General features: G+C 32.6%; 1 protein-coding gene across 3 annotated transcripts; it reads left to right on the forward strand.

The window, feature by feature from the left end:
* The first annotated feature begins 463 nt into the window (after nucleotides 1-463).
* LOC130612756 (probable voltage-dependent N-type calcium channel subunit alpha-1B) lies at nucleotides 464-21,478 on the forward strand. 3 transcript variants are annotated; one of them, XM_057434112.1, is made up of 43 exons: nucleotides 464-932; nucleotides 2,381-2,582; nucleotides 2,984-3,088; nucleotides 3,316-3,455; nucleotides 5,760-5,866; nucleotides 6,324-6,479; nucleotides 6,860-7,041; nucleotides 7,487-7,596; nucleotides 7,771-7,910; nucleotides 8,374-8,443; nucleotides 8,880-9,052; nucleotides 9,156-9,268; nucleotides 9,361-9,470; nucleotides 9,580-9,711; nucleotides 9,902-9,977; nucleotides 10,064-10,187; nucleotides 10,286-10,430; nucleotides 10,531-10,558; nucleotides 10,823-10,898; nucleotides 10,988-11,123; nucleotides 11,973-12,102; nucleotides 12,301-12,360; nucleotides 12,800-12,906; nucleotides 13,361-13,466; nucleotides 13,584-13,691; nucleotides 13,768-13,820; nucleotides 13,915-13,960; nucleotides 14,164-14,264; nucleotides 14,742-14,940; nucleotides 15,324-15,488; nucleotides 15,915-16,022; nucleotides 16,409-16,492; nucleotides 16,834-16,959; nucleotides 17,332-17,397; nucleotides 17,823-17,929; nucleotides 18,069-18,228; nucleotides 18,343-18,470; nucleotides 18,689-18,785; nucleotides 18,930-19,035; nucleotides 19,134-19,238; nucleotides 19,735-19,838; nucleotides 20,010-20,070; nucleotides 21,075-21,215. In XM_057434112.1, exons 2-42 carry the CDS (start codon nucleotides 2,418-2,420, stop codon nucleotides 20,055-20,057), a joined length of 4,602 nt encoding a protein of 1,533 aa, XP_057290095.1. In that variant the 5' UTR covers nucleotides 464-932; nucleotides 2,381-2,417; the 3' UTR covers nucleotides 20,058-20,070; nucleotides 21,075-21,215. The 3 variants fall into 3 exon arrangements, with proteins under 3 accessions (XP_057290095.1, XP_057290094.1, XP_057290093.1); XM_057434110.1 differs by having other exon boundaries at nucleotides 479-932; nucleotides 20,010-20,051; nucleotides 21,075-21,478; XM_057434111.1 differs by lacking the exon at nucleotides 20,010-20,070 and having other exon boundaries at nucleotides 21,075-21,478.
* Nucleotides 21,479-22,561: the final 1,083 nt, after the last annotated feature.

Here is a 22,561-nt window from a genome sequence, read left to right on the forward strand (position 1 = left end):
CGAGTTTGCGCAGCCATTTTTGGAAAGCACACAACACTAGTAGGGGTCTAGTTAATGAAGGGGTAGGGTAGGAAGAGGGGCTTTTATTGATGCAATTTCATACTGTGGTCAATCTTGAGGGTTAAATAACAAAACGTGCGAGCCTCCTTGGTCACTAACTACAAAAAAGATCCAAATCTGCAATCTCGGCCCTTCGACACCAAACCTTCACTCCAACTAACATTTATTATCAGATACATTTAGTAAGATTAAAACGCAAGAAATAGCGCCATTAAGAGGTATTCAACTACAAATCTAAAACACACATTTTATTTTGTCTCTTAAGTCACAGTCACAAAGTTGAGCACTGAAAGTTGCTTGTGATTATTTGCTGCTCGGTACTGGTTAACTTTTGAGTTGGTTGGAAAAATAATTGTGGTGTTGTTATTTATTACTACAGATTCAATGGAAAATGAAAAGAAAAAGAACTAAAATACAAAGTTATGCCACGGACAAAAATAGTTTAGCACATTTTTCTCTTCGATAATTATTGTAAACAGCTAAAGTTTAGAATCATTAAATATAAGTATACTGGATACGAAGTTTACGACATAACGACATGTTCTTTTTTTGAGAAATTTCTCTTTTAAGAATTCTGTGAGAGTAGCCAATAATAATTCTATTAAATATTCATTCTGTATGAATTCAAGCCAGAGCATAGATATTCATCAACTCAATGGATTTATAAAAACATGAATCGACGTGTAAATTTTCAATGCATTGATGAATTTATCATCTCACTAATAAGAATAATTTATGATACCGCAAAAAAAATATTTAACATTAAATTTTTTTAATGCTTTTGTATTTATTTAAGCGAACGATCGAAAAAAAAAATTATAATTTTATTTTCAACAGAAATGGAAAAGTGAATTTATAATTTTTAAATGACGGTAAGAATAGTTTATTTCTGATGTGATATCATCTTTGTTGTAATATCTCAGGAACAAAAAAATCTTGTGTTGGATGATATTTTAGGAAAAATGCTTAAAACTTGATGAAGTAGAGAAGTGCCCCCTAAGTCTCTCAATTTGGCTTACATTACTTCAAAAACCTGTTTTGGGGTGTAAGGGTCTATACCCGTAAAGTGTGTCAAGAGTCTGGATTTTGAAAGAAAGATAAAGAAGCCTAAACAATATATTGTAAATATGCGATCTCTTATTTAAAAAAGTAGAATTAGCACAAAATGTTTGATACTTGATGTTCTCTAAGTAAAATACAGACAAGTTTCTCAGAAAAAAATAGTTTTGCTTGACCCATTGTTAGGAGTGTTCACTGCAAAGAGGTCAGTTTTACATGACAATGTAAATTGGTTGATATCTGTTATAAAGACCCGCTGCAAGTTTTTGTTCGTGATTTCATCTGTTCCTGATTCCCGTACAGATAGAAAGGCAGTCTACCTCGTTTCCAAGGCATTTTGCCTTGTTGATGAGGTTGATAGTGGCGAAAAGGCTATTTTTGGCCACTTCAACTTGTAACATTCATACATAAACACATTTTTGTACAAGTATGTTTTTATTTTCTTGAAGCTTGGTTAAAAGATTCACCTGGTTAATTAACCCCTTGGACAAATTTGCGCAAATAAATTTTGGTGCTAGTTTTAGACATGATAAATTTTAAAAACGAAACTTGGGTTTATGTACTAAGTTAACAAATACTGGAATCTCTCTAAACCAGACAATACCGGTGCAAAAAATGCCCGCTTTATGGAGAAGCCCGCTTTATAGCGATTTTGTCAAGAATATAGTTTTAAGCAGAATTTTAACTGAAAAAAAATTTTCAAGCTTAACTTTACGACGATTGTAAATTAGGAGATTATGTATTCAGGCATAAAGCATTCTTCATTACAAAAATAGGCCATGAAAAATATTCGCAAAGTACTTTGTATTGACGCCGGCTGTTTTCCATTCTTTAGTTGAAGATTTAAAAAAGCATTCGATGATGTCTGAAATTGAAAAATGTAATTGGTGATTGCAATTGGTCATTTTTGCAACATTTTGAAAGCTAATATGAATGTGTACTTATACTAATATAAGAAAATGTAAAAATTGATAATTTTGTCATTCTATTTTTATAATGTTCGCTTTATAGGGAGCGGGTATAGTGAGAAATTTAATTTGGTGCGAAAAATTGTCCGTCTTATTGAGGGTCCATTTTTATGACTGATCGCGTTTTAGAAACTATTTTATAAGAGTTAAGCCTAAGATCTGTCTTTTTCCAAGTAACACTGTCCGTCTTCTAGAGTTAGAGCAGGATTTCACTGTAAAACGAAAAAAAATAGCGGCAATAAAACCATAAAAGAAAACATACGTAACTGTTATTCATCTATTTTTCTTCTTAGCTATCAAAAAGTACGACCAACTGCACAACAGCACAACATGACATCAAGAAAACAATCAGTAGCTCAATCGGGATCTGGCACTAGTCAAACACCAATGATGGACACTCCAGTTGTGCACGAAATGTACCCAACCAATCACCTTTTTGTACTCTCACCAACCAATCCATTTCGAAAACTGTGTGTTCGAATTAGCACTTCAAAGGTATCCTTTTTAATAAGAAGTCGACTCTCTAATTAGCGGACACTTTTTTGGTACATTCACTTTTTGTTTGTAATTACAGGTTTACGTTGTTTGAAGAGTCTCATTTTCCCGCTATAATTGAAGTATTTTTTGTAAGGATTTGACAGTGGTATTGCTGATGCAATCACTTTTTATTTGTTAACTAGAGGTGTCCGCTTTTTAAAGTGTCGAAAGTCGACTGTGACATTTATACTATAATTAGATCTTCTGCGCTTTTTTATAACTTTCCTCAAGTCATAAAGTATACGAAGAGTTGACTGCTGTAAGACAGTCCTAAATTAATTCGCAGCAGTTGATATATGTGAAACGAAGCATTCCAATCAAGTCGTAAATAAACAGATATTTTTTAACTTTCTAATCAGGCATTTGATATGTTCATTTTATTGGCTATTGTCGTGAACTGCATCATGATGGCAATTGATGCTCCATTGCCAGGAGATGATAAATCGCAAATGAATGACAACATTGTAAGTAATTTTGTTTAACCTTCTTTTGCGTCGCCATATTTACGGAATCGCCCTCTCGAGAGTGTTTTCGATCTTTTAGACTTTAGTATTATGTTAAAAGTCTAAAAATTTCTGCTGCAAGGTACATTTGCTAGTCGATAGATATATCATAAGTGCACAGCACATAATGCAGCTAGTTTTGCATCGAGGTTACCAACAAATCAGAACATTTTTTTTTTACTTTTTAGGCAAGTTTGGAGATATATTTATTGGGTATATTTATTGCTGAGTCATTCTTCAAAATAGTTTCGCAAGGATTTTTGTTACATCCCGACTCGTATTTAAGAAGTGGATGGAACATATTGGATTTTACAGTAGTCGTAACAGGGTAAGTCAGGGGGCGGTATGACGCTTCGTTGGGTAAAGAAGTGATATTCTTAATCCACATAAATCTCCTTTAATCCTTATTTCTAACAGTGTTGGTTGGACGTTTTTAAAAAAATGTTCTTTGTATAAAACGTTTAAGCTTGTGGCTTTAAAGTTTAGACTTTTCCAGCGCCTGTTGGATCTTTTTATATATTTCTCGCTACAAAATCTGATCAAAACTTGATGAACTTTGAAATCTTTCTAAGATTTGCATTAATTTTATTCACCTAAGTATCAATTGTTGTGGCTGAAAGTTTTTGCTTTTCAGCTTTTCTCGCAAAATTTAATGTTGCGGTACAAAGATTTTGCAAATTGCAAAAAATGCAAATAGCGATATTTTCCACCTTTTTATCAAGCAAAAACTATGTACAAATTTATCTAATTTTAAAAGGTTAAGTTATCATGAACTGTGTTGTGCTGATGAACAGCAAAAGTTTTGTTCTGAGATTTTGAAAATCTAGGGGATAAGGTTTTGCAACGGGGCCGCGTGTGAGAAAAGACTTCAGAGAATTTAAGACTGGTCACACTAGCTATGCTTAGAAATAGACAATAAGGTTGAATTTTTTGTCATACGAGAGAGACCATATAACTACAAATCAAAACTGAAAGCGGCGAAAAGGCCTTTACTGCAAAATGCTGTCCAATCTATCTTTCACCTTGATTTGTGAAATATATGACAGAGTGATGAGTAGTTCAAAAAAGGTATGTTACCTGTTTACCATTAGCTATACTACAAATAAGGTACTATTGTCAGTGCACAATGCCCAAACCGAATCAGTTATCTGGGGAGATTTTCTGATTTTATATCATTATTTATTCAGGATTACATTTTCCATATTTGAGCTACATTTTTGTTGCAAGATTACAAGAGTATACATTCTGTTTTTATCCTTTTGTGAATAATTTATTGCCAAGTACATGGAATCACAGTCCTGATATTTACTTGTCCAAGTGATTACGTAATGGCGTGCAGAAATGGAGGTAAAAATGTAAACAAACCAAGCGGACATGTTACTTCCATTTCTGTGCACGCAGGGAAAACACGGCACAACGATTGAGTGTATAGTGATAGATGACGTGCATATGTTGGAGGATATACCCGGTCAGGAGGAGCCATAGCTTCAATGGGGAGTCCTAGAGTATTTAATGCTCATTTTAACCTATGAGACCCAATTAGGGTCCTTGCTCTGCCAAAGAACTACCTGTACAACAAAAGACACACAGTGTGCCATCTCCCTCATTTCCCACATAGTATGATAACATTCACTTGTCCATATTACCACCAACTTCTGTAGGACAAGGGAAAATATCTGTATATATGTGCAAATATCTAAATATTTGATTTTGATGATGTCAGCAATGAGTAGTCAATGCACCATTTTTTTGTTTGAAAACTTTGTTTAGTATTTGTGTGTATATATATATAGCTTAAAATGCAGATTAAGAAACAACCGAAGGTCAAAGAGATATTGCGGTTTAACATTTTCTAAAGGCGTGGAACCTGTTGGTTTCGAATTGATTAAATGGGCCAGGCTTTGACTTGACTAAGTTTGATCTCGAGTGGTCCCAAATGAACTGCATGATGTGAAAAACTGACATCACCACCTTCTTTCTAAGTTATCAACCCTGAAAGTGCATTGTAATGACTTCACTTTCATATTACTATTATTATCGTTGTTTATCGTTGAAATGATGTAATGTTTAAATAGTCAATAAAGAATTAAGACTTTTTTTTAATTTGCACATTCTTAGAGTAAAAAATGTCTCCTTAAGAAAGCTGGTTCAGTATTCTCAGTCACAGACAAACTAAGCCTAATAATATAGGAGACGAAAAAAGACCAGAGTCAGCTATTTTGAAATAATATAGTCGAATTTGCTTTTTCAAATTACGGTAGTGTTTTACTTCTTTAAGGATAAAATAATATTCCTCATGCGAGATGTTAGAGTTTTCTACTGCTTTTGAAATGAGGCTCGAGATGGAGTCTATGCTCAGGTCAAATCTTCAGCTGAGGTGCTACCAGAACCAAAAAAGATTTAACGAATAGTAAAAAAGTAAAATAATGGTCTTGTCCTTCCAGTCTCAATGCACTACGGCGTCCAAAGTCATTTTCCTTTATGACACATTGTGGCAAAAATAAAATGGAGAAAAGACATAGTTATTGACATTAGCATAAGATTTATTTGAAGGTAAAAGGTTTGCATTTTACAGAGTGTGTGCACAATAAAGTATTATTTATTTATTTATTGTTTTGTTTTGTTTTAATAGAATTCTTGGAATGCCAGAAGTTGGCCTAGCAGAACAAGCTGGACCAATGAAAGTTATAAAAGCTGCAAGAGTACTTCGTCCATTAAAGCTAGTGTCTGGAATTCCAAGTTAGTGTCAATACTCATTTTCATACTTTAGGCAACATTCTAGTAAATGGAATTGTTAATACCGGTTAATACCACACACATATATATAGAGAGAGGAACTAGCATCCTAACAAAATAGATAAAGCAACCTTGACAACTTACTCCATTTTAATGATCATGTGGTTTCATTTTAAGTTTTTTCAAGACAAAGTGAGGCCTTATACCAAAGCTGTACAAAAATATCTCATTACTTTTATTGACAGACAAGCTGTACCCATTTTTCCACTTTGGATATTTCAGCCCTAGGACTTAAGTAGAAAACACCTTATCACCATGGGTCCCACTTTGTGTGGAACACTATATTGCCTGCTTTCTCCAAATTTTGATGTTGCAGTATATACATTGTAGTTTGTAATGATTTAAAAGCTTAAATATTTTTTTTTCTATTACTGTATGAATTTATTTTGTTTCTGTGTAGGTTTACAAGTCGTTATGAGTGCCATTTTAAAGTCAATGGCCTCCTTGTTGCAGATTTGTTTACTAATTGGATTTGTTATTGTTATCTATGGCATTGTGTTTTTATCACTTCTTGTTGGAAAATTTCATTACACATGTTTTTACCAAAATACTACAAGTACGTTTTCATATATATTTAATTAAACCACAATTATGTATATTTTAAATCTTACCTATTTTTAAGAAAATGACAATTTCTCACCAGTAATTCAAACTCAGAGACCATACTTTAGAACATGTTTGTTTTTTGAAGAAATTGACTTACTTAAGGCAGTTTGCTAAAAAAAATCAAGGAATTTGCACTAATTAGACTTTTGTTAGGTTATGCTAATTGGGGTGAGGCGTTTGTTTGAAGGGGCCATGTATATAAAATAGATCTAACAATTGCAGTATATTTTTCAATATTTACCTTATTAGGAAGCAATGAGTTATTCTTTTTTTTGGTTTGTACAAAGAAGATTTTATAAACTTATGTGCTTTCAATGTGTTTTTCTTTAGTTATATATGAGGAGGGTTACCTATGTGGTTCACGTCCATGTCCAGCGGGGAAAAATCTTGAGTGTAAAGAATTTTGGGATGGACCAAACTTTGGCATAACAAGCTTTGACAATATATTAATAGCATGCTTAACTGTTTTTGTATGCATCACTTGTGAAGGTTGGACTGATACAATGTATTGGGTGAGTACAAATACAGATATTTACACTTTTGTTAAAAATTAGTGTATTAAAAAGTAAAAATATATAGTGACCAATTTTTACTTTAACCATGTGCATATTTGGTTGATTTTTTCAGTTTTCAAACTAAATTGGTCATATTTAATGAAATGTTTTAGGTTTTGTCATGTTTGATCTAAGCACACATGCTCATCAACACTTGCAAAAAGCACATTATAAAACTATGAAAAAAATGCACAATTTATTGAACTTAGATCTCCTTTCTTTTCCTCAGAAGGACCTTTGCAGAAAAAAGTTCAAAAGTCACTTCCATTTTCTTGTATTCCCTGGGTACAATGCCATGTTCCTCCCACATGAAAACACACCATAGGGTTCCAATCCTTGCAACTCTTTTTTTTACATTTATCTTGTTTTGCTTGTGCACAGTTATTGTATATTTATTGTTTAGAGTTTTGATGTATCTGATGCAGATGGTTTGTATATGTGGCTGTTTTATTACACTTTAAATGTTATTGGATCACAATTTATGTTGAATTTAGTGTGTGGTGTCCTTAGTGGGTACGTAGTAAATTTTGTTAATACATTGTTTCCAGAAAAAAAAATTGTTCGCTATTGCTGTGAAGATTTTTGCTCATCTTAATTCTTTTACAAAAACTCTTGTTCTTGTTGTTGTTGTTTTTGTTGTTATCTGCTTGCTCCACCTGTAATTTGTTTTTATGTTTCTAAATTTAGAGAGTTTAGTAAAGAAAAAGAAAGAGTGGAAAATAGAACTGCATTTTTAAAAGAACGTGCTGAAGAAGCGGCTGCAGAAAACTATGAAGATTGGGTTACAGCTGGACAACTAGAAAAAGCAAAAGAAGATGAAGAAAGATGTAATTTATAAGCTTTAGTATATCTTGTAGACCTTTATAAACAAGAAATTATTTTCCTCAAGAAAAAAATCTATAGCTTGTCCTAGATGTAAATAAAAAAACCTATCCTTAAATAAACAGTTATTCAAAAAACACCCTTCAAATCAACATTTATGCAAAAAAAAACTGGAAGTAATTTTCGTTAACACTGTTAGTCACTGCCATGGTATAAAGAGTTTGAATATGAATTTAGTTGAGAATTGGGACTTATTTTAAGTTAGCAAAGATCAAAAACGAAAATTATTCAAAGGCTTATTAATGGCAAGAATGTAGAAAGTAAAGTTTGAGCAGCCTAGAGAAGCTAATGTGATTGCTCTTGATGTTAAACCATACTAATTTCTGCAGAGGTGTCTAACTGTTATTCTTATAGAAAGCCACAGAGTGACATGTAAGTTATAAGTAACTAAGAACATGTTTTGTTTAGTGAGAATAGCTGCTGAAGCAGCTGCAGCTGAAGAAGAAGGAGAAGATGAAGGAGTTGAAGCTCCAACGCAGTGAGTTTTAATTGCATACATTGTGTATTATTGTTAACCTTCAAAATTTTGCAAGCGTGCTATACACGTTGCATATTAAACTGTATGCAATCTTCTGTAAGTGTCAGACATTGAAATGTTTTGTTTACTAGGATTTATTCTACAGGAACTTTGGAATTCTGCATAGAATGTTTCTATTTTTAGACAGACTTTATTTCAAGTTTTTACCTCAAGTGTTTATCTAATTTAGACTGTTGCAAATACAATAATAACCGATTACCCTGTGCTGGAAAAAAATATTGCCCTCAGTCATTGCACCGACAACGCAAGCTTAGTCGGCACTTAGACTTTGGGCCATATTTTGCGGTACATCTCAGGGTAATAGGTTACTATTGTATTGAAAATTATAGAATTGTACTTAATTTAATATCACGCTACACTTTTGACATATTTTTAGAATTGGGTGCTTTCAAAAAATAAAGATGAGAAACAGCATAATTCGTGCAAAACTTAAAGTTGTGATGTTATCAGCGTTTATGTATTGGTTTGTCATTTTTCTTGTGTTTTGTAATTCTGTCTCTGGAGCAATACAACATTATCGGCAGCCCCAATGGATCTCAGATATCATATGTAAGATATTTTTCACCTTCCTTTAATATGGTCTACAAAATCTACAAAAAAATATTTTGAATGACTTTTGATGTTCTGTATATAATTTGCTACCTATTTTTAGCTATATCTGACAATTTGTTCCTGGCATTCTTCTTTTCTGAAATGTGTCTCAAACTGTATTCCCTTGGGCCAAGTTTATACTTTGCATCAAAGTTTAATAAATTTGATTTTGTGGTAAGCGATTATTTTTTGATACTACAAAAAATTATCAACCGATAAGCAATTTATGTTGTAGCTAAAAACTTTATGCATCCTGTTAATTTCAGGTTGTAATTTCTGGTTTGGTTAACATGGCTTTGTCAAAAACTAAAGGCATTAACTTAGGTATACCAGTACTTCGACAGCTGAGATTAATGAGACTCTTCAAGTATACATCGTAAGTGCTAATTTTCAATATATTTGAATGTAACTGAAATGTAACTAAACAACAGCAACCACAATGTTGAAACACACTAATTCACAATTTGCAATTGTTTGTCTTATAGATATTGGGGTGCAATGAAAAACTTGGTAAAATCAATTCTAGACAGTATGGCATCAATTTTAAGTTTATTGGTTTTGCTGTTTTTGTTTTTGATGATATTTGCACTGCTTGGGATGCAAGTGTTCGGAGGAACGTAAGTTACACAATACTTGTTATAAGCCTTGTTATAAACTTAGATCCTTGCTGATCCATTTGTCTATTGTGCGAAAATAAACATTAACACAGAATGGTGTTTGTTTTTGCTTGCCTCTCGAGACAGTATCTAAACTGCAGATGTTACTAATTTTAACTTTGTGTAATATTTGTAACTGTTTTTTCTCTAGCTTCAGAGCAAATGGTTATCCTCAATCTAGAACAAATTTTGATGACTTCTTTAATGCTATGTTAGCAGTCTTTCAGGTAAGAAACGTTTGATCGTGGTTGTTTAGCAATTCCAGTACCTTTCCTCTTTCTAAAGCATTTCCTAATTTCTTTCTTTTCTGCAGATTATAACAGGTGAAGATTGGAATTTTGTGATGTATGAAGGTGTTGTTGCACTTGGTGGACCAAGAAGCCCAAAGGGACTTGCTGCGTCATTATATTTTGTTGGTGTTACAGTGCTTGGAAATTGTATCCATTTCTTTTTTACATTGCAATTCTGCAATTAGTCTCGATATGTTTATTTCTTGTTTTGCTAATCATTTTCATTATTTTTCTTAACATCACAGATGTCTTACTTAATGTGTTTTTGGCTATTGCTGTGGATAATTTAACAATGTCTGATGAAGAGGAAGGAGCAGTTGCGGAGGAGGAGGCTGCAAGAGAGGAGCACATGCAAGAAGTCAGAGAAAAATACGCTCCACCTGGTTCCAAGTATTGCAACACTTAATACTCTTTACTGTGATATAGTTTCAAAATACTGTTGAGGTTATAGATCACATCAAATTATATAATTTATCTTTTCTTTTATTAGGGTTGGAGATGTGACAGCACGTAGCGCAGTATGTCTTTTTTTTGTATATTCAAGTACCTTTTTTTGGTTGGACTACACAATTGACAACAAATTTTAACAACCAAATTGTAAACTCCAATGTAAACATGGATAAGAATTAGGATCCGTTTACCATTCCATTTTTTAGAAAGAGGTGTAGAAAATTTACATTTGCGTTTGCTAATAAGTTTCATGAATTTAATGTTATGTTTAAATCAATCATGCTGCATCAGCAATAAAAAGAAATTCACGACTAAGCTGAATTGTGTTTTAGGAAAGTATTGAACCTGCTACAGATGACGAAGAAGGAGGAGTGATTATGGGAGAATTTGATACTGTTCCAACTGAAGGTTTTAACGATTTTACATATATGTCTTGCGATGGCTGATTATTCAACCAATTTAAGCAAGTTATGTAAACTTTCTTTTCTTATTACTAGGTGGCACAATGCAGGCAGGAGAAGGTTTCCTGGAGAATTTAAAAAATCCAGGAAGAATGACTGGTAATATACATCAATCTGAAGGATCAGAGATGCTGCAAGTTAATACACTTTTTATATGCTTTCCAAGTAACCCGTAAGTAACTTATCAATAAGTCATTTGTAATAACTATTTCGTTGTAACCTCAATGTCATTTAAAAATTCAAAAACACAAATCTCCTTGTTTGTACACTACTAGCATAGTTACTAAACCATAAAAGTGATAGCGCTTACAGAAATGGTAAGAAACAACACATTAGTTTAACAGTTGGCTACAACCAAGCATTTTACCATAAAAGTTTCTTGACCAATCAAATTGGATTTTAAAATTTAAGGCTAACCTATTTCTATCTATATATTTTTTACTGGGTGAAGTTAGCTAAAAAAGAACTACGTGTGTTTTTTTAAAAAAAAAATATTTTTTCTGTATATTCCATTGAACTTGTTTAATACTATACCACTGGCACTTAATTACTTTAAGTTAAAATATTATATTTAGTAAAATCTCTGAACACTTTGAACATTCCTACATGAGTTTATTATACCACTGGATTATAAAAAGTGTTTTAATTCTCCTTTTTGGTAGTTGGTTTGTACTGTTTAAATTGTAGTTGTCGTTATCATTTTGCTCTTCTGTATTTGTCGCAGGTAATACTGCGTTATTTTATTATATTGCCGATAAGAAAACTGGTTTCCTCTAAAATAACCATGATCATGTTATTCTGGCCTGTATGATTTGATGAGAAGTGTTTCTGATTATTTTGTCACTTTAAAGAGAAGTTCAATGCTACATTTTTATCTAATTTGACATGCGAGTTTTGTATAAAGAAAATGTTCCGTAAATAATAGAATATTTGTTGTTTTCTGTAAAAGCATGAATGATTCACTACTATTTGCCTGGTTAAGGTGGAACATCCATTTTAAAAAGAAACTTATTGTTTTTAGAATCCGTAAAGTTATTCATCTGATAGTTTCTTCTGCGTATTTTGACAACACTATTCTGGCGTTAATTTTGATCAGTAGTGGTCTGCTTGCCCTTGAAGATGCAACAGATCCCAACGCAAGCGTAAATAATGTGAGTGTGTCGACTGCTACTGTAAAAATTGTTCTGTATCGTTTGTATGTATTAAACTGGTGATTATAGCAGAGGATTTAATATCATTATCAATCTCTGCACACAAAAAGCACAATGTATATTCAGAATGCTTCAACTTTTTTTTCCTAAAATTAATGATCGAGGAAATTCATTAAAGAAATGATTTTTGTTTTGTAGATATTAAAATACTGTGATTATGTGTTTACCTCAATCTTTGCATTGGAAGTTGTTTTAAAGGTATTGCTGTTTATATCATTTTTTTTATCAATTTCAAGTATGCTTTAATTTTATGTTAACTCAAATATATATAGCAAGAAATTTATGTTCGTAAAAATATGAAACTTTTCATTCAATGCTGTCAGCTGTATACCAATTATACTAGTTGGAATTGTTCTACTGGTAGGGTATTTGTCTCAGAACCACAAGGACCCAAATCTATGCTCTTGCAAACTCATCCTATAAATAACACAGCTTGTGTGCTGTAACATGTTGATAAGATAAAGAGAGCTTGTTATTATTTTCCTGCTCCACTTCAATGACACAATCAACCATTTGAAGCACAACGTAAAAACGTTGATATTTAGCTGATATAGGCAACAAATATCCGCACATTGTTTTTATGCCATATTAGTTTGAATAAACTTCTTGCGTGACTGTTTGAAAATTATTTGTTTAGATTATCAATTATGGATTTGTTTTACATCCTGGTTCATACTGTCGTGATACTTGGAATTGTGCAGATATGTTTGTTGTTTTGTGTGCTATCACGTCTTTAATATTGAGGTATATAATTATTGTTAATTATCTAAAATCGTTTACCTACCGTTTTTTCCACTTGTTCCTATAGTGCTCCGCCTAAAAGTTTACACCAAATATTTAAAGACATAGTTCGCAACACTGTAGTAAAAATATATTAAATCATATTTTTCAGCTTATTGCATATGCTCTCCCTTTAAAAGTTAGTGACACAATTTGCCATTGGTAAAATAAATTCGCAAAAATCAATCCTTTGGGTATTTTGCATATAGTACTTCCTCAATGAATTGTGTTGTGTGTTTTAACATATTGCTAATTATTTATGTTACTGCAAACAATGCGTAGCATTGACATGACATTACAATGACATTTTTTTTGCTTACCATAAATGTAGTTGGTTTATTTATTTTATGAAAAAAATCTTCTTTATTTCACAGATTAAAAAATACTATTTTATATTTTCTACAAACTCTGTTTTTAGTATGAATCCAAATGCTTCGGCAACAGTAAAACAGATTGTTAAAATCTTGCGTATTCTTCGGGTGTTGAGACCTTTAAAGTCAATCAACAAACTTCCCAAGCTAAAGGTGGGCAACTTAAAATATACTTACAATAGCTAGCTATTACATAGCAATAGTACACTAGCAGTATTGTATCAAAATTCAGATAGCATCATTACAGAGTAATATTTTCTCTTTTTTTAGGCTGTGTTTCAATGCATGATCTTTTCGTTAAAAAACGTCTTCAATATTCTCATCATCACATTGCAATTCTTGTTCATCTTCTCAGTGATGGGAGTGCAACTTTTTTCAGTAAGAAGAATAATCTATCCAGCTTCGTGTAAATTGTGTTGCTTGTAGTCTGAAAATATTGTCTTTTTTTATCTAGGGCAAACTATTTTATTGCAATGATGAATCAAAAGAGTTTGAGGATGAATGCCAGTTAGTCATTTTACTTTTATTTTACAGTTATTTTTATTTTTCTACCAAACTATTTAGTATATAATCTCTTCTTATTCTGTATTATTTATTATAGAGGTTATTATATAACATTTGATGAATATAACTATAACAGACCAAAGGTAAATTATTTGGTGAATGTGAAACTGCGGACACTTCTTTGTCTTAGTGTGACTGTGTAATTTGAGATGTTCTATCAGTACAGTAAATGACTTTGAGAGGTTTCTAATTGGTATAATGGTTATGTCAGTATTGAATAATGTTTGATTACATAAAACTTTAAAATTTAAAGCTAAACTTGACACCTTTCATATTTCTATTCCAGGAAGTTGCTAGAGAATGGACTGTGATGGATTTTAACTTTGATAATGTGTTCAATGCAATGATTTCTCTCTTCACATCATCGACTGGTGAAGGTTGGCCCGCGTAAGTATCTCAACGTATTCAACATTGTTTAATTGTTCCCTTGCTGCCTTTTAAGGGTGATTTGTTGTTGACTGATTACGATAAACAAAAAAAATATATCTAATTTACAACATGGTTTGAAAAATATGTCTGAAGTTGTTACATCAAAGCATCACTTGGTCCCAGTTTCCTTATTTTTTTCCACTTTCCATAGGAATCATTCTCTGGATTTGCCTCTCTCTCTTTCTCTTAATTTATTGTGAGTAAAATACATGAGAAGAGAGCGACACTAGTTGTTGTCACTTGTTTATAAAAAGTATATGTAAAAGCAGCTTCTATTTGTAAACAATCTGGACTTCCCAATGATTCAAAATGTTTTTATTTTGTTGCCGTTTTGGAGTTTTTTGTCTTAAAATATCTGTACATTTACATTCTATGATCTGTATTTATAGGAATTTGGAAATGATTTATTTAAATTGTGATTTTTATTATCTTTAGAGTCATGCAAAGTGGTATAGACAGCCAGAATGAAGATCAAGGCCCAATCCTCAACAGCAAGATTTGGATTTCGATCTACTTCATTGTTTTCGTCATCATCTTCTCTTTCTTCTTCATCAATGTGTTTGTTGGTATGATCATCTTAACATTTCAAGAACAAGGAGCTGCAGAAGCAGGAGGAGAACTTGACAGAAATGCAGTAAGTATGTTTTGGTCGCCATGACAGTTCAAACCTATTTTATATTCTTATCTTAAACTAATGTTACACCTAAGTAGATACTGGATGTTTCATATTTATTATGTCACAAATTGTTAGATAGGCTGTATTCTTTCGTCTTCTGATGTAAACAGTTTTTCTAATGCAGCTCAACATTGAACAGGTAAATGTTAAATTGATGTTTTGAAAAGAAGTGGAGATATGACGCTAAAATTGTTGCCAACATATGTCGGTTTTAAGTAAAAATTTAGGTTGAATCAATCTAAATTCTCCAATTTTTCCAAAATTTAAAAAAAATTTTTTCAAATTGTTCAGTACAGCCTTGTTTGTACCATTTACTGACTTGTTTCCCATCATTTGTTTAGAAAAACAGTTTGCAGTTCGCTATGACATCAAAGCCAATTGAACGCTTCATGCCTGAAGATGTAAAAAGCTGGCAGTACAAAGCATGGGCACTAATTGAATCAACGCCCTGGGAGTTGCTTATCATGTCTCTTATATCTTTAAACACTGTAGTTTTAATGTGCGAGGTAATATTTTGACGTGGAGTAGCTGATATGTATAGTATGTTCGTAATAACTTAGTAACGTTAAGAAAAGCCACCGTTACGCTGTTGATTGTGTTGTTTTTGCGAGTTTTTTTTTAAGTTAGCACTATTCAGACAAGACGTGACAGAGGACAATGATAGTTCAGTGAGTTTTAAAAGTGTAATCGAATTTACAGGAAAGATTTGGTTTGAATAATCGAGACTAATTTTAATCAGCTCATTTTAATAACCGCTTTGTTTATTTTTATAAAAGTTTGATTACGTGCTTTTTATGATCAAGCGCTTTTTATGATCACGCGCTTTTTATGATCACGTGTTTTTTATGATCACGTGCTTTTATGATCACGTAACTATAAAAGCATGTGTCATACATGCTTTTATAGTTACGTGTTTGTTTATTTACTTTTAGTTCCACGATCAACCGAAAGCTTATGAAGATATTTTGGGTCAAATTAATGACGTGTTCACATTTGTTTTCTTGGGTGAATTTTCCGTCAAGATGTTTGCTCTTGGTTGTGTATGTTGAGACATTATTTATATTTCTTGTTATACTTTCGTGTTACATTTTTCATGACACAAACCACACCAACCTGTTCACCACACACGTTTACTCGATACATTAGTTTTTAATTTTTGCACCTACCTGGTACAGGTGAGGTCTTTTCTAAAAATTGGATCATTAATTTGATATTTTACACAAAGATAGAGCCCCTTGGATGTGATGCAGTCAGTTTTTTTAGAAATAATCTAAACGGCTCAAAAATGGCGGATTTATGCGTAAAATAAGCTAAAATGGTCCTTATCATACGGTTTTTACAACGTTTTTCAGGATTGAATTATTAAATTTTTTTAAATATTTTAAAACCAGCTAGGTCCATTGAAGTTTTGCTTGTTTCTTTGTAGAACTACTTTAAAGACGGCTGGAATAATTTCGATATGTTGATTGTGGCCGGTAGTTTAATGGATTTTGCTATAAAGAAGTTACTGGTGAGTCATTTTTTGTGATAAAAGGATTTTTAACATTAAATATTACAAGTTCCTGATGTGGAGTGTATTTAATGGCACCAACACTGAATATAGTTAAGATTAACGTTGTGTGAATCGGCCGTTGTAATTACAAAGTTTGGATGGATCAAATGAGAGCTTTCAATGCCCTAGAACATCATCAGAAAACTGATGTATCCTTTTTATTAATAAACTGGAGATTTGAATTTGACGTTTGATGTTTTATTGTAAAATAATAAAACAAAACCTTGTCTTTCCAATATCCCTTAGTTGCTAAAAGAATATTGTTGTCCAGTAACTTTTTTGCACTGCTTTTATTGTAGCCACCAGGAACGATCGACTTTGATCCTAGCATATTTCGATTATTTCGTGCTGCACGTCTCGTGAAATTACTGCGTCGTAGCAGATCTTTAAGAATTCTCTTATGGACATTTTTACAGTCCTTCAAAGTAAGTAGATTAACAACATTTAAGAATTTTATATTTAAAATTATATTTGTGTATGTTTCCAATCTGACTCAATAGATGTTTACAGCAGGTATATTTTCTTAGTGCAGAGTGTTACTGACGCAGATAACTCCGAAATCCGGCACATCTCTGTCAGACGTGAATGCAAATGGTAAACAAAAAAGCGAAGCAAACATAGGCATGTGTTATAAGAGACAAATCATATCAAAGCGCATTTACAAATTGTGTCTTAAATAATGTACAAACATTGCGTTTTTAGTATACATTTCATAGACATCACGGAGCATATTCATGTTAAAGCATCTTCAATATTTGATTTGATAATTTAAAGCTACAATAACTTGTTTGTTATAGGCGTTACCCTATGTTGGTATGTTAATCTTCTTGTTATTCTTTGTCTATGGAATTGTTGGTGTGCAGGTTAGCCTATGCTTTTTTGTAACTTACATATGATCGCCTTTAACCGTTTACTATTACGCAGAGCCATCTAATGACCGCTAATGGACTTGTGTGGCAGGCAAGCAAGTTAGAGCAATGGTATACATATCTGTAGCGGTAATGTAACATAGTTACAGTCGAAGGGGAGGAAGAGCCAGCCGTTAGGATGGAATCCCCAAGGACGTTAAATCTTCCCGTTACTTACTATTATTTCTATGACCTCTAGTAATAATTTTGTACGCAGAATCTTACTTTTCACTTTTAAATTTCTTAAAAGGGAAAAATAATTTTTATTATGCTGATATCACTTAAGAAAAAAGAGGACATTAATTTGAGATTTTGCACGAAGCATAGGAAAAAAAAAATACAAAATCAATTGAAAATGTCATCCTTTTCTTTTGGTTTAGATATTTTCTCTAATTTCAATTGATAATGGGGACAACGAGCCGTGGAATCAAATTAATAGGAACAATCATTTTCGGTCATATTTTTCTTCCACGCAAGTTCTTTTCCGGTAAGTATTTTCCAATTACTGTTATTGTTGTTGCTGTTGTCGTCGTCGTCGTCGGCCGTCGTCGTTATGATCGTTATCTTGGTGCTCGCCGTCATCGTCGTTGTTTTTGATATAGCAACAATGATATTTCCAATTTTAGAGTTGCCACTGGCGAGAATTGGCCAAATATTATGTTAGCGTGTACATCGCCTGCTCTATGTGACACATCATTACCAGCTGTAGAAGACACGATGAAAACTTGTGGAACGAATGTCGCCTACTTGTATTTTATCTCCTTTGTTTTTTTCTGTTCCTTTCTTGTAAGTTTCATAACTTTTAATGCTCTCTTTTCTTTGTTTTTTTCTATTTGAATGTGTATTTTTTTCTTTAACATTTTAAGTTATTTAGCACAAAATATTTTTTTTACTTTTTAGATGTTAAATTTATTTATTGCTGTCATTATGGATAACTTTGCTTTCTTGACGGAAGATTCAAGCATTTTAGGACCACATCATCTTGATGAATTTGTTACTGTGTGGTCTGATTTTGATCCAAGAGCTTCGTAAGTGAACATGTCCGTGCCCACACGCGTCTATTTAATATTTAAAAAAACTTATTATCTTGCGTCCAAACTTATGAGCTTTTTTGTTGGTGTAGAATAGTATTTAAAACCCTAGTGAAAACCATGTTAGGTGGAACGTATCAATAAATATCATATACAAACCCTTCATCATGCTACACAACACGAAGAGACGTAATTTAGGTTGTCTGAATTTTCAGGGGTCGAATAAAACACACAGAAGTTTGTGAGTTGTTGCGGCAGATGTTACCGCCAGTTGGGCTTGGTTTAAAATGTCCCAGAATTGTGGCGTATAAGGTAAGATTTATGTTTCGTGCGCTATCGATATTTTTTTGAGTGTTATCGATTTAGCCAAACGTAGAGAGTCACTTAATTAAAAAGAAGATGCTTTTTAACTTCACAACTTCATAAACACTTCTTCTACACTGATTATGATTTTAGCGGTTGGTACAGATGAATATGACGTTATTTAAAGATGGTAGCGTTGATTACACAGCCACTTTTTTTGCTTTGGTTAGAACTGGTTTAAAAATTTACACTGACAACGGTATTTTCTTATTTCTTTTTATCAACTTTAAATCCAGGCACCTTGGTTTTTCTGTTGAGCATGACAGCTTATTGCGTTTTTTTGTTTTATTTTTTTAGCAAATATAAAAAGCAACGATCAAGCATTACGAAAGATGTTGAAAGAAACTTGGCCGAATATTTCAAAACGTACTTTGGACTTGGTTATTCCAAGAACACCAAGAAGTAGGTTGAGTTTTGTGCGCATGCGTCGTATCACTTTGTAATATAGGTGATGAAAATATTAAAATATGAAAACCATCCTTTGCGCACATGTTGTTTTCGAGAGTGAACGAAGTAAAACATTTGAAAGATCAATTTGAAATATTTTTTTGCTGTCAATAACATACTGCTTCGATTATATAATTCCTGCAAGGCAACCGTCAAACAAATGCCTATTTTGAAATTTTAATTTGAAGACAAATGGCCTCTCCCAAACACGTTAGATTAGTGTAGAAACATAATACCGTAGTACTTATGAAAGGGTCACAACAGGGATCTTTCCATTATACTCACTCTAACGTTATGAATTATTTAACTTTTTAAAGCAGTTTGCGATAAAAAAGCGCGAAACCGCAAAACTTTCTTCTCGCATGAATTCTAACATAGGTCTTTTAAAATCTTGTTTAAACTGGTTTCTTCTTGTTTTAACTTCTTTTTTCTTGTTGCTTTCTGTTTTTAGATGCGGAACACATGACGGTTGGGAAAATATACTCAGCCAAATTAATATGGGAGAATTACAAAAATATGAAAAAAATGGGACAAAGAAGAAAATCTATTTATCCGGTAAGCAGTATTTTTCTGCTTGTTTGCTGACATATATTCTGAGAGGAACAAATGGTTTATTGATGTGTCCATCGGAGAAAAGAGTCGGCAAATGATGCTTAGTGCGTAAGAAAAACAAAGGGTTATAAAAAATTAGGACTACAAGTCATGGTATAGTCTCTTTTATTTTAGGATATTGGAACACTGAATTCGTCCAGAGAAAATACTACAGAGGTATAGCTGATCTATTGCGGTTAGTTGGTCCATATGTCGTGCACTCACTTGATGTCGTGAGCACATATGACATTCATGCACGTGTTAAAGCCTAGTTCTCACAACAAAAAATTTTTTCGCTTGACTTTTTCGTTTGATGCTGACCAGTAATTTTTATTTCCTCAGAGTATTAGCATATGGACTCAATTTTGAAATTGCAAGAGACCAAAAAATTGGTTCAAGATATGGTAATTTGAGATAAAGAGACAAAATACTGATAGAAACTGCGAAAAGGGAAAACTTTGAGACAGAGTTTACCGTACTTCGAGATAGAGACCACGGTTCTTAGAAAATCTGAATACAAATCTTATTTTGTATTTAGCATGAACTTCCCCGTAAATCTAATGCAGAGCACTTAAAAAATGACGAGGTTAAAATTTTCTTGTACTGACATTCACGTGAGAACTAGGTTTAAAACCACATGCACTACATCACGCACGATATAAGAATGATAAATCAGTTGAAGTGGTCTATAATATTGTTCCTCGATACAAACGTTTCAAATCACACCATTGATTAGCATTTTAAGTTCAGAAATTATTTATTCAAGTTTCTATAGAGCAGGTTTTAAAGCGTTACTTTTTCACAAACAATTCTGTATGTCTTTAAATGTTTACATTAACACAGCACACCAAAGTGATTACTTTTCACAAGTCTTGCATCAAACGCGTGTGTCATTCCTTCTGTTTTTTTTTTTTATCTCCAGGTGCTATATGTTTTTTAAGACCAAAGTCATTTGTCCAAAATTTAGAATGAGTTCAGAATACTAGTTTACAAACCTAAGTAAGAAACAACTAAGAAATACTTATATTTTGTTATTTATTTTATTTCTAAAAACATTTTTAGGTTGTTAAATGCAAACACTCAAACTTATGTATTATATAAAAAAAACATGTAACGCGAGTATTTAATTTGCGTTTTTACTTTATATAAAGTTTTTTTCAGTAACTTTATATTTTTAACTCAAATTCTTTTCATGTTTAGAAGCGGTCTTCGTTATTTCCTTCGTCTGCTAACGCGCCACCGAAACGCCAGTCAATACCTGCCTCCATCCCTGCTTCTATCCCGCCTTCTATACCAGCATCCATTCCTGCTTCAGATTCAGGTCCGCCTCCTACACCATCCACGAAGTTATTATCTCCAAGAAAAGAAAACACTACAACTTCCGAACCAAATAGCACTGCTCGTGGAAATATACAAGTCGCACTTGCTATAAGATCCGGTAAAGATCCCTATCAGTTATATGGTCTTGAAGCTTCAACTGAAGACAAAGATGAATGGTGTTAGTAATTCAGAATAAAACAGACATTTGTTTTTACTGTTTTTTATAGGCTTTTTGTATTTTTGTTTTGTTTGTTTTTAAAGAAAGATTTTAATATTTATTATAATTATTTATTTTTACTATACTCCATGTACCACTGATGCGAATCTAGTCCAACATTAAACGGCTGCTCAACTATGAAAGCCTTTAGACGTGATGCTTGTCTGAAGGCGGTCAATGCAACCTCGAGGTTGCAGTTGGAGCCCTACTATTGACACAGAAATCTTGGACTTTTTAGAGAACGTCATAAGATGGAATAGTTTCAAATATTGACATATCTTTTGGAATTTTAGGCATAGTTGGACCTTGTTTTTCGTAAGAGCGTTTGAATTTTTGAAGCTAAAAATGTGTTACTATTACGTTCCTTTGTGAACATTAAAAAAACCAGGCCTGGTGTAGCAAAACTTTGATTCACAAACATTTATGTATATATTGCTAAGAAGAACACGATTTTTTCCCCAATCCATAATTTTTAAAAGTTCTATCAAACTAAGTTGTATTAAAAAAAATTTAATCATAACAAAAACGTATGTCATGGAAGTGGGCAAAGAAAAGCATTTCAAAAAACAAAAAAAAAACTGCGTAAATATGATTATCAAAATATTTCGATGATAAAATTTCGTGAGTTCTTTATTTTCTTCTTTTTTCGGGACTATCTCGGTTTAGGATTTAACTTGTATTTCACGCTCCGTGCGAAATACAAGTTCCTGGGGTGTGGAGATGAGAGCTCAACTCCCTCCTCCACCCCACAAAAATGGCTTAAACTTGCGATGTTATTTCTATTAGTCATCGCCCACATGAACACACAAGTTTTGCGCTGTTTTTCCTTTTTTAAAAATTTTCACTTCATTTTTGATTTTCTTATTTAACTGCAATGATAAGTAGTTTAACTTTCATGGCATATTCTTATTTTGGGAGACCACAGTTTTCAAAGAAATCCGTCCAAAAAGAAACATATCAGTACAACTTTTCTGGAAACAGTTTTCTAATATGGTTAGCTTTTTATTTTATAGCTAGCTGAGCGTCAACCTAGCCTTTGCAGCTAGTGACTCTACCTTAATCGGGGAAAAATCACCTGATGAGTGATTCTTTAATGTTCTACAGTATCAAAAAACAACAGACAAGACTTTATTTTATAAGCATAAACAAA

The sequence above is a fragment of the Hydractinia symbiolongicarpus genome, chromosome 10, assembly GCF_029227915.1.
Source record: "Hydractinia symbiolongicarpus strain clone_291-10 chromosome 10, HSymV2.1, whole genome shotgun sequence".
NCBI lineage: Eukaryota > Metazoa > Cnidaria > Hydrozoa > Anthoathecata > Hydractiniidae > Hydractinia > Hydractinia symbiolongicarpus.

Bases quoted from the DNA above. Each gene is read 5' to 3' on its own strand.
- LOC130612756 (XM_057434110.1), top strand. From the start codon at position 2,418: ATGACATCAAGAAAACAATCAGTAGCTCAATCGGGATCTGGCACTAGT. The intron at 16,493-16,833 runs GTGAGTCATTTT...CTTTTATTGTAG, and splicing joins TTGCTATAAAGAAGTTACTG to CCACCAGGAACGATCGACTT. The intron at 18,786-18,929 runs GTAAGATTTATG...TTATGATTTTAG, and splicing joins CCAGAATTGTGGCGTATAAG to CGGTTGGTACAGATGAATAT.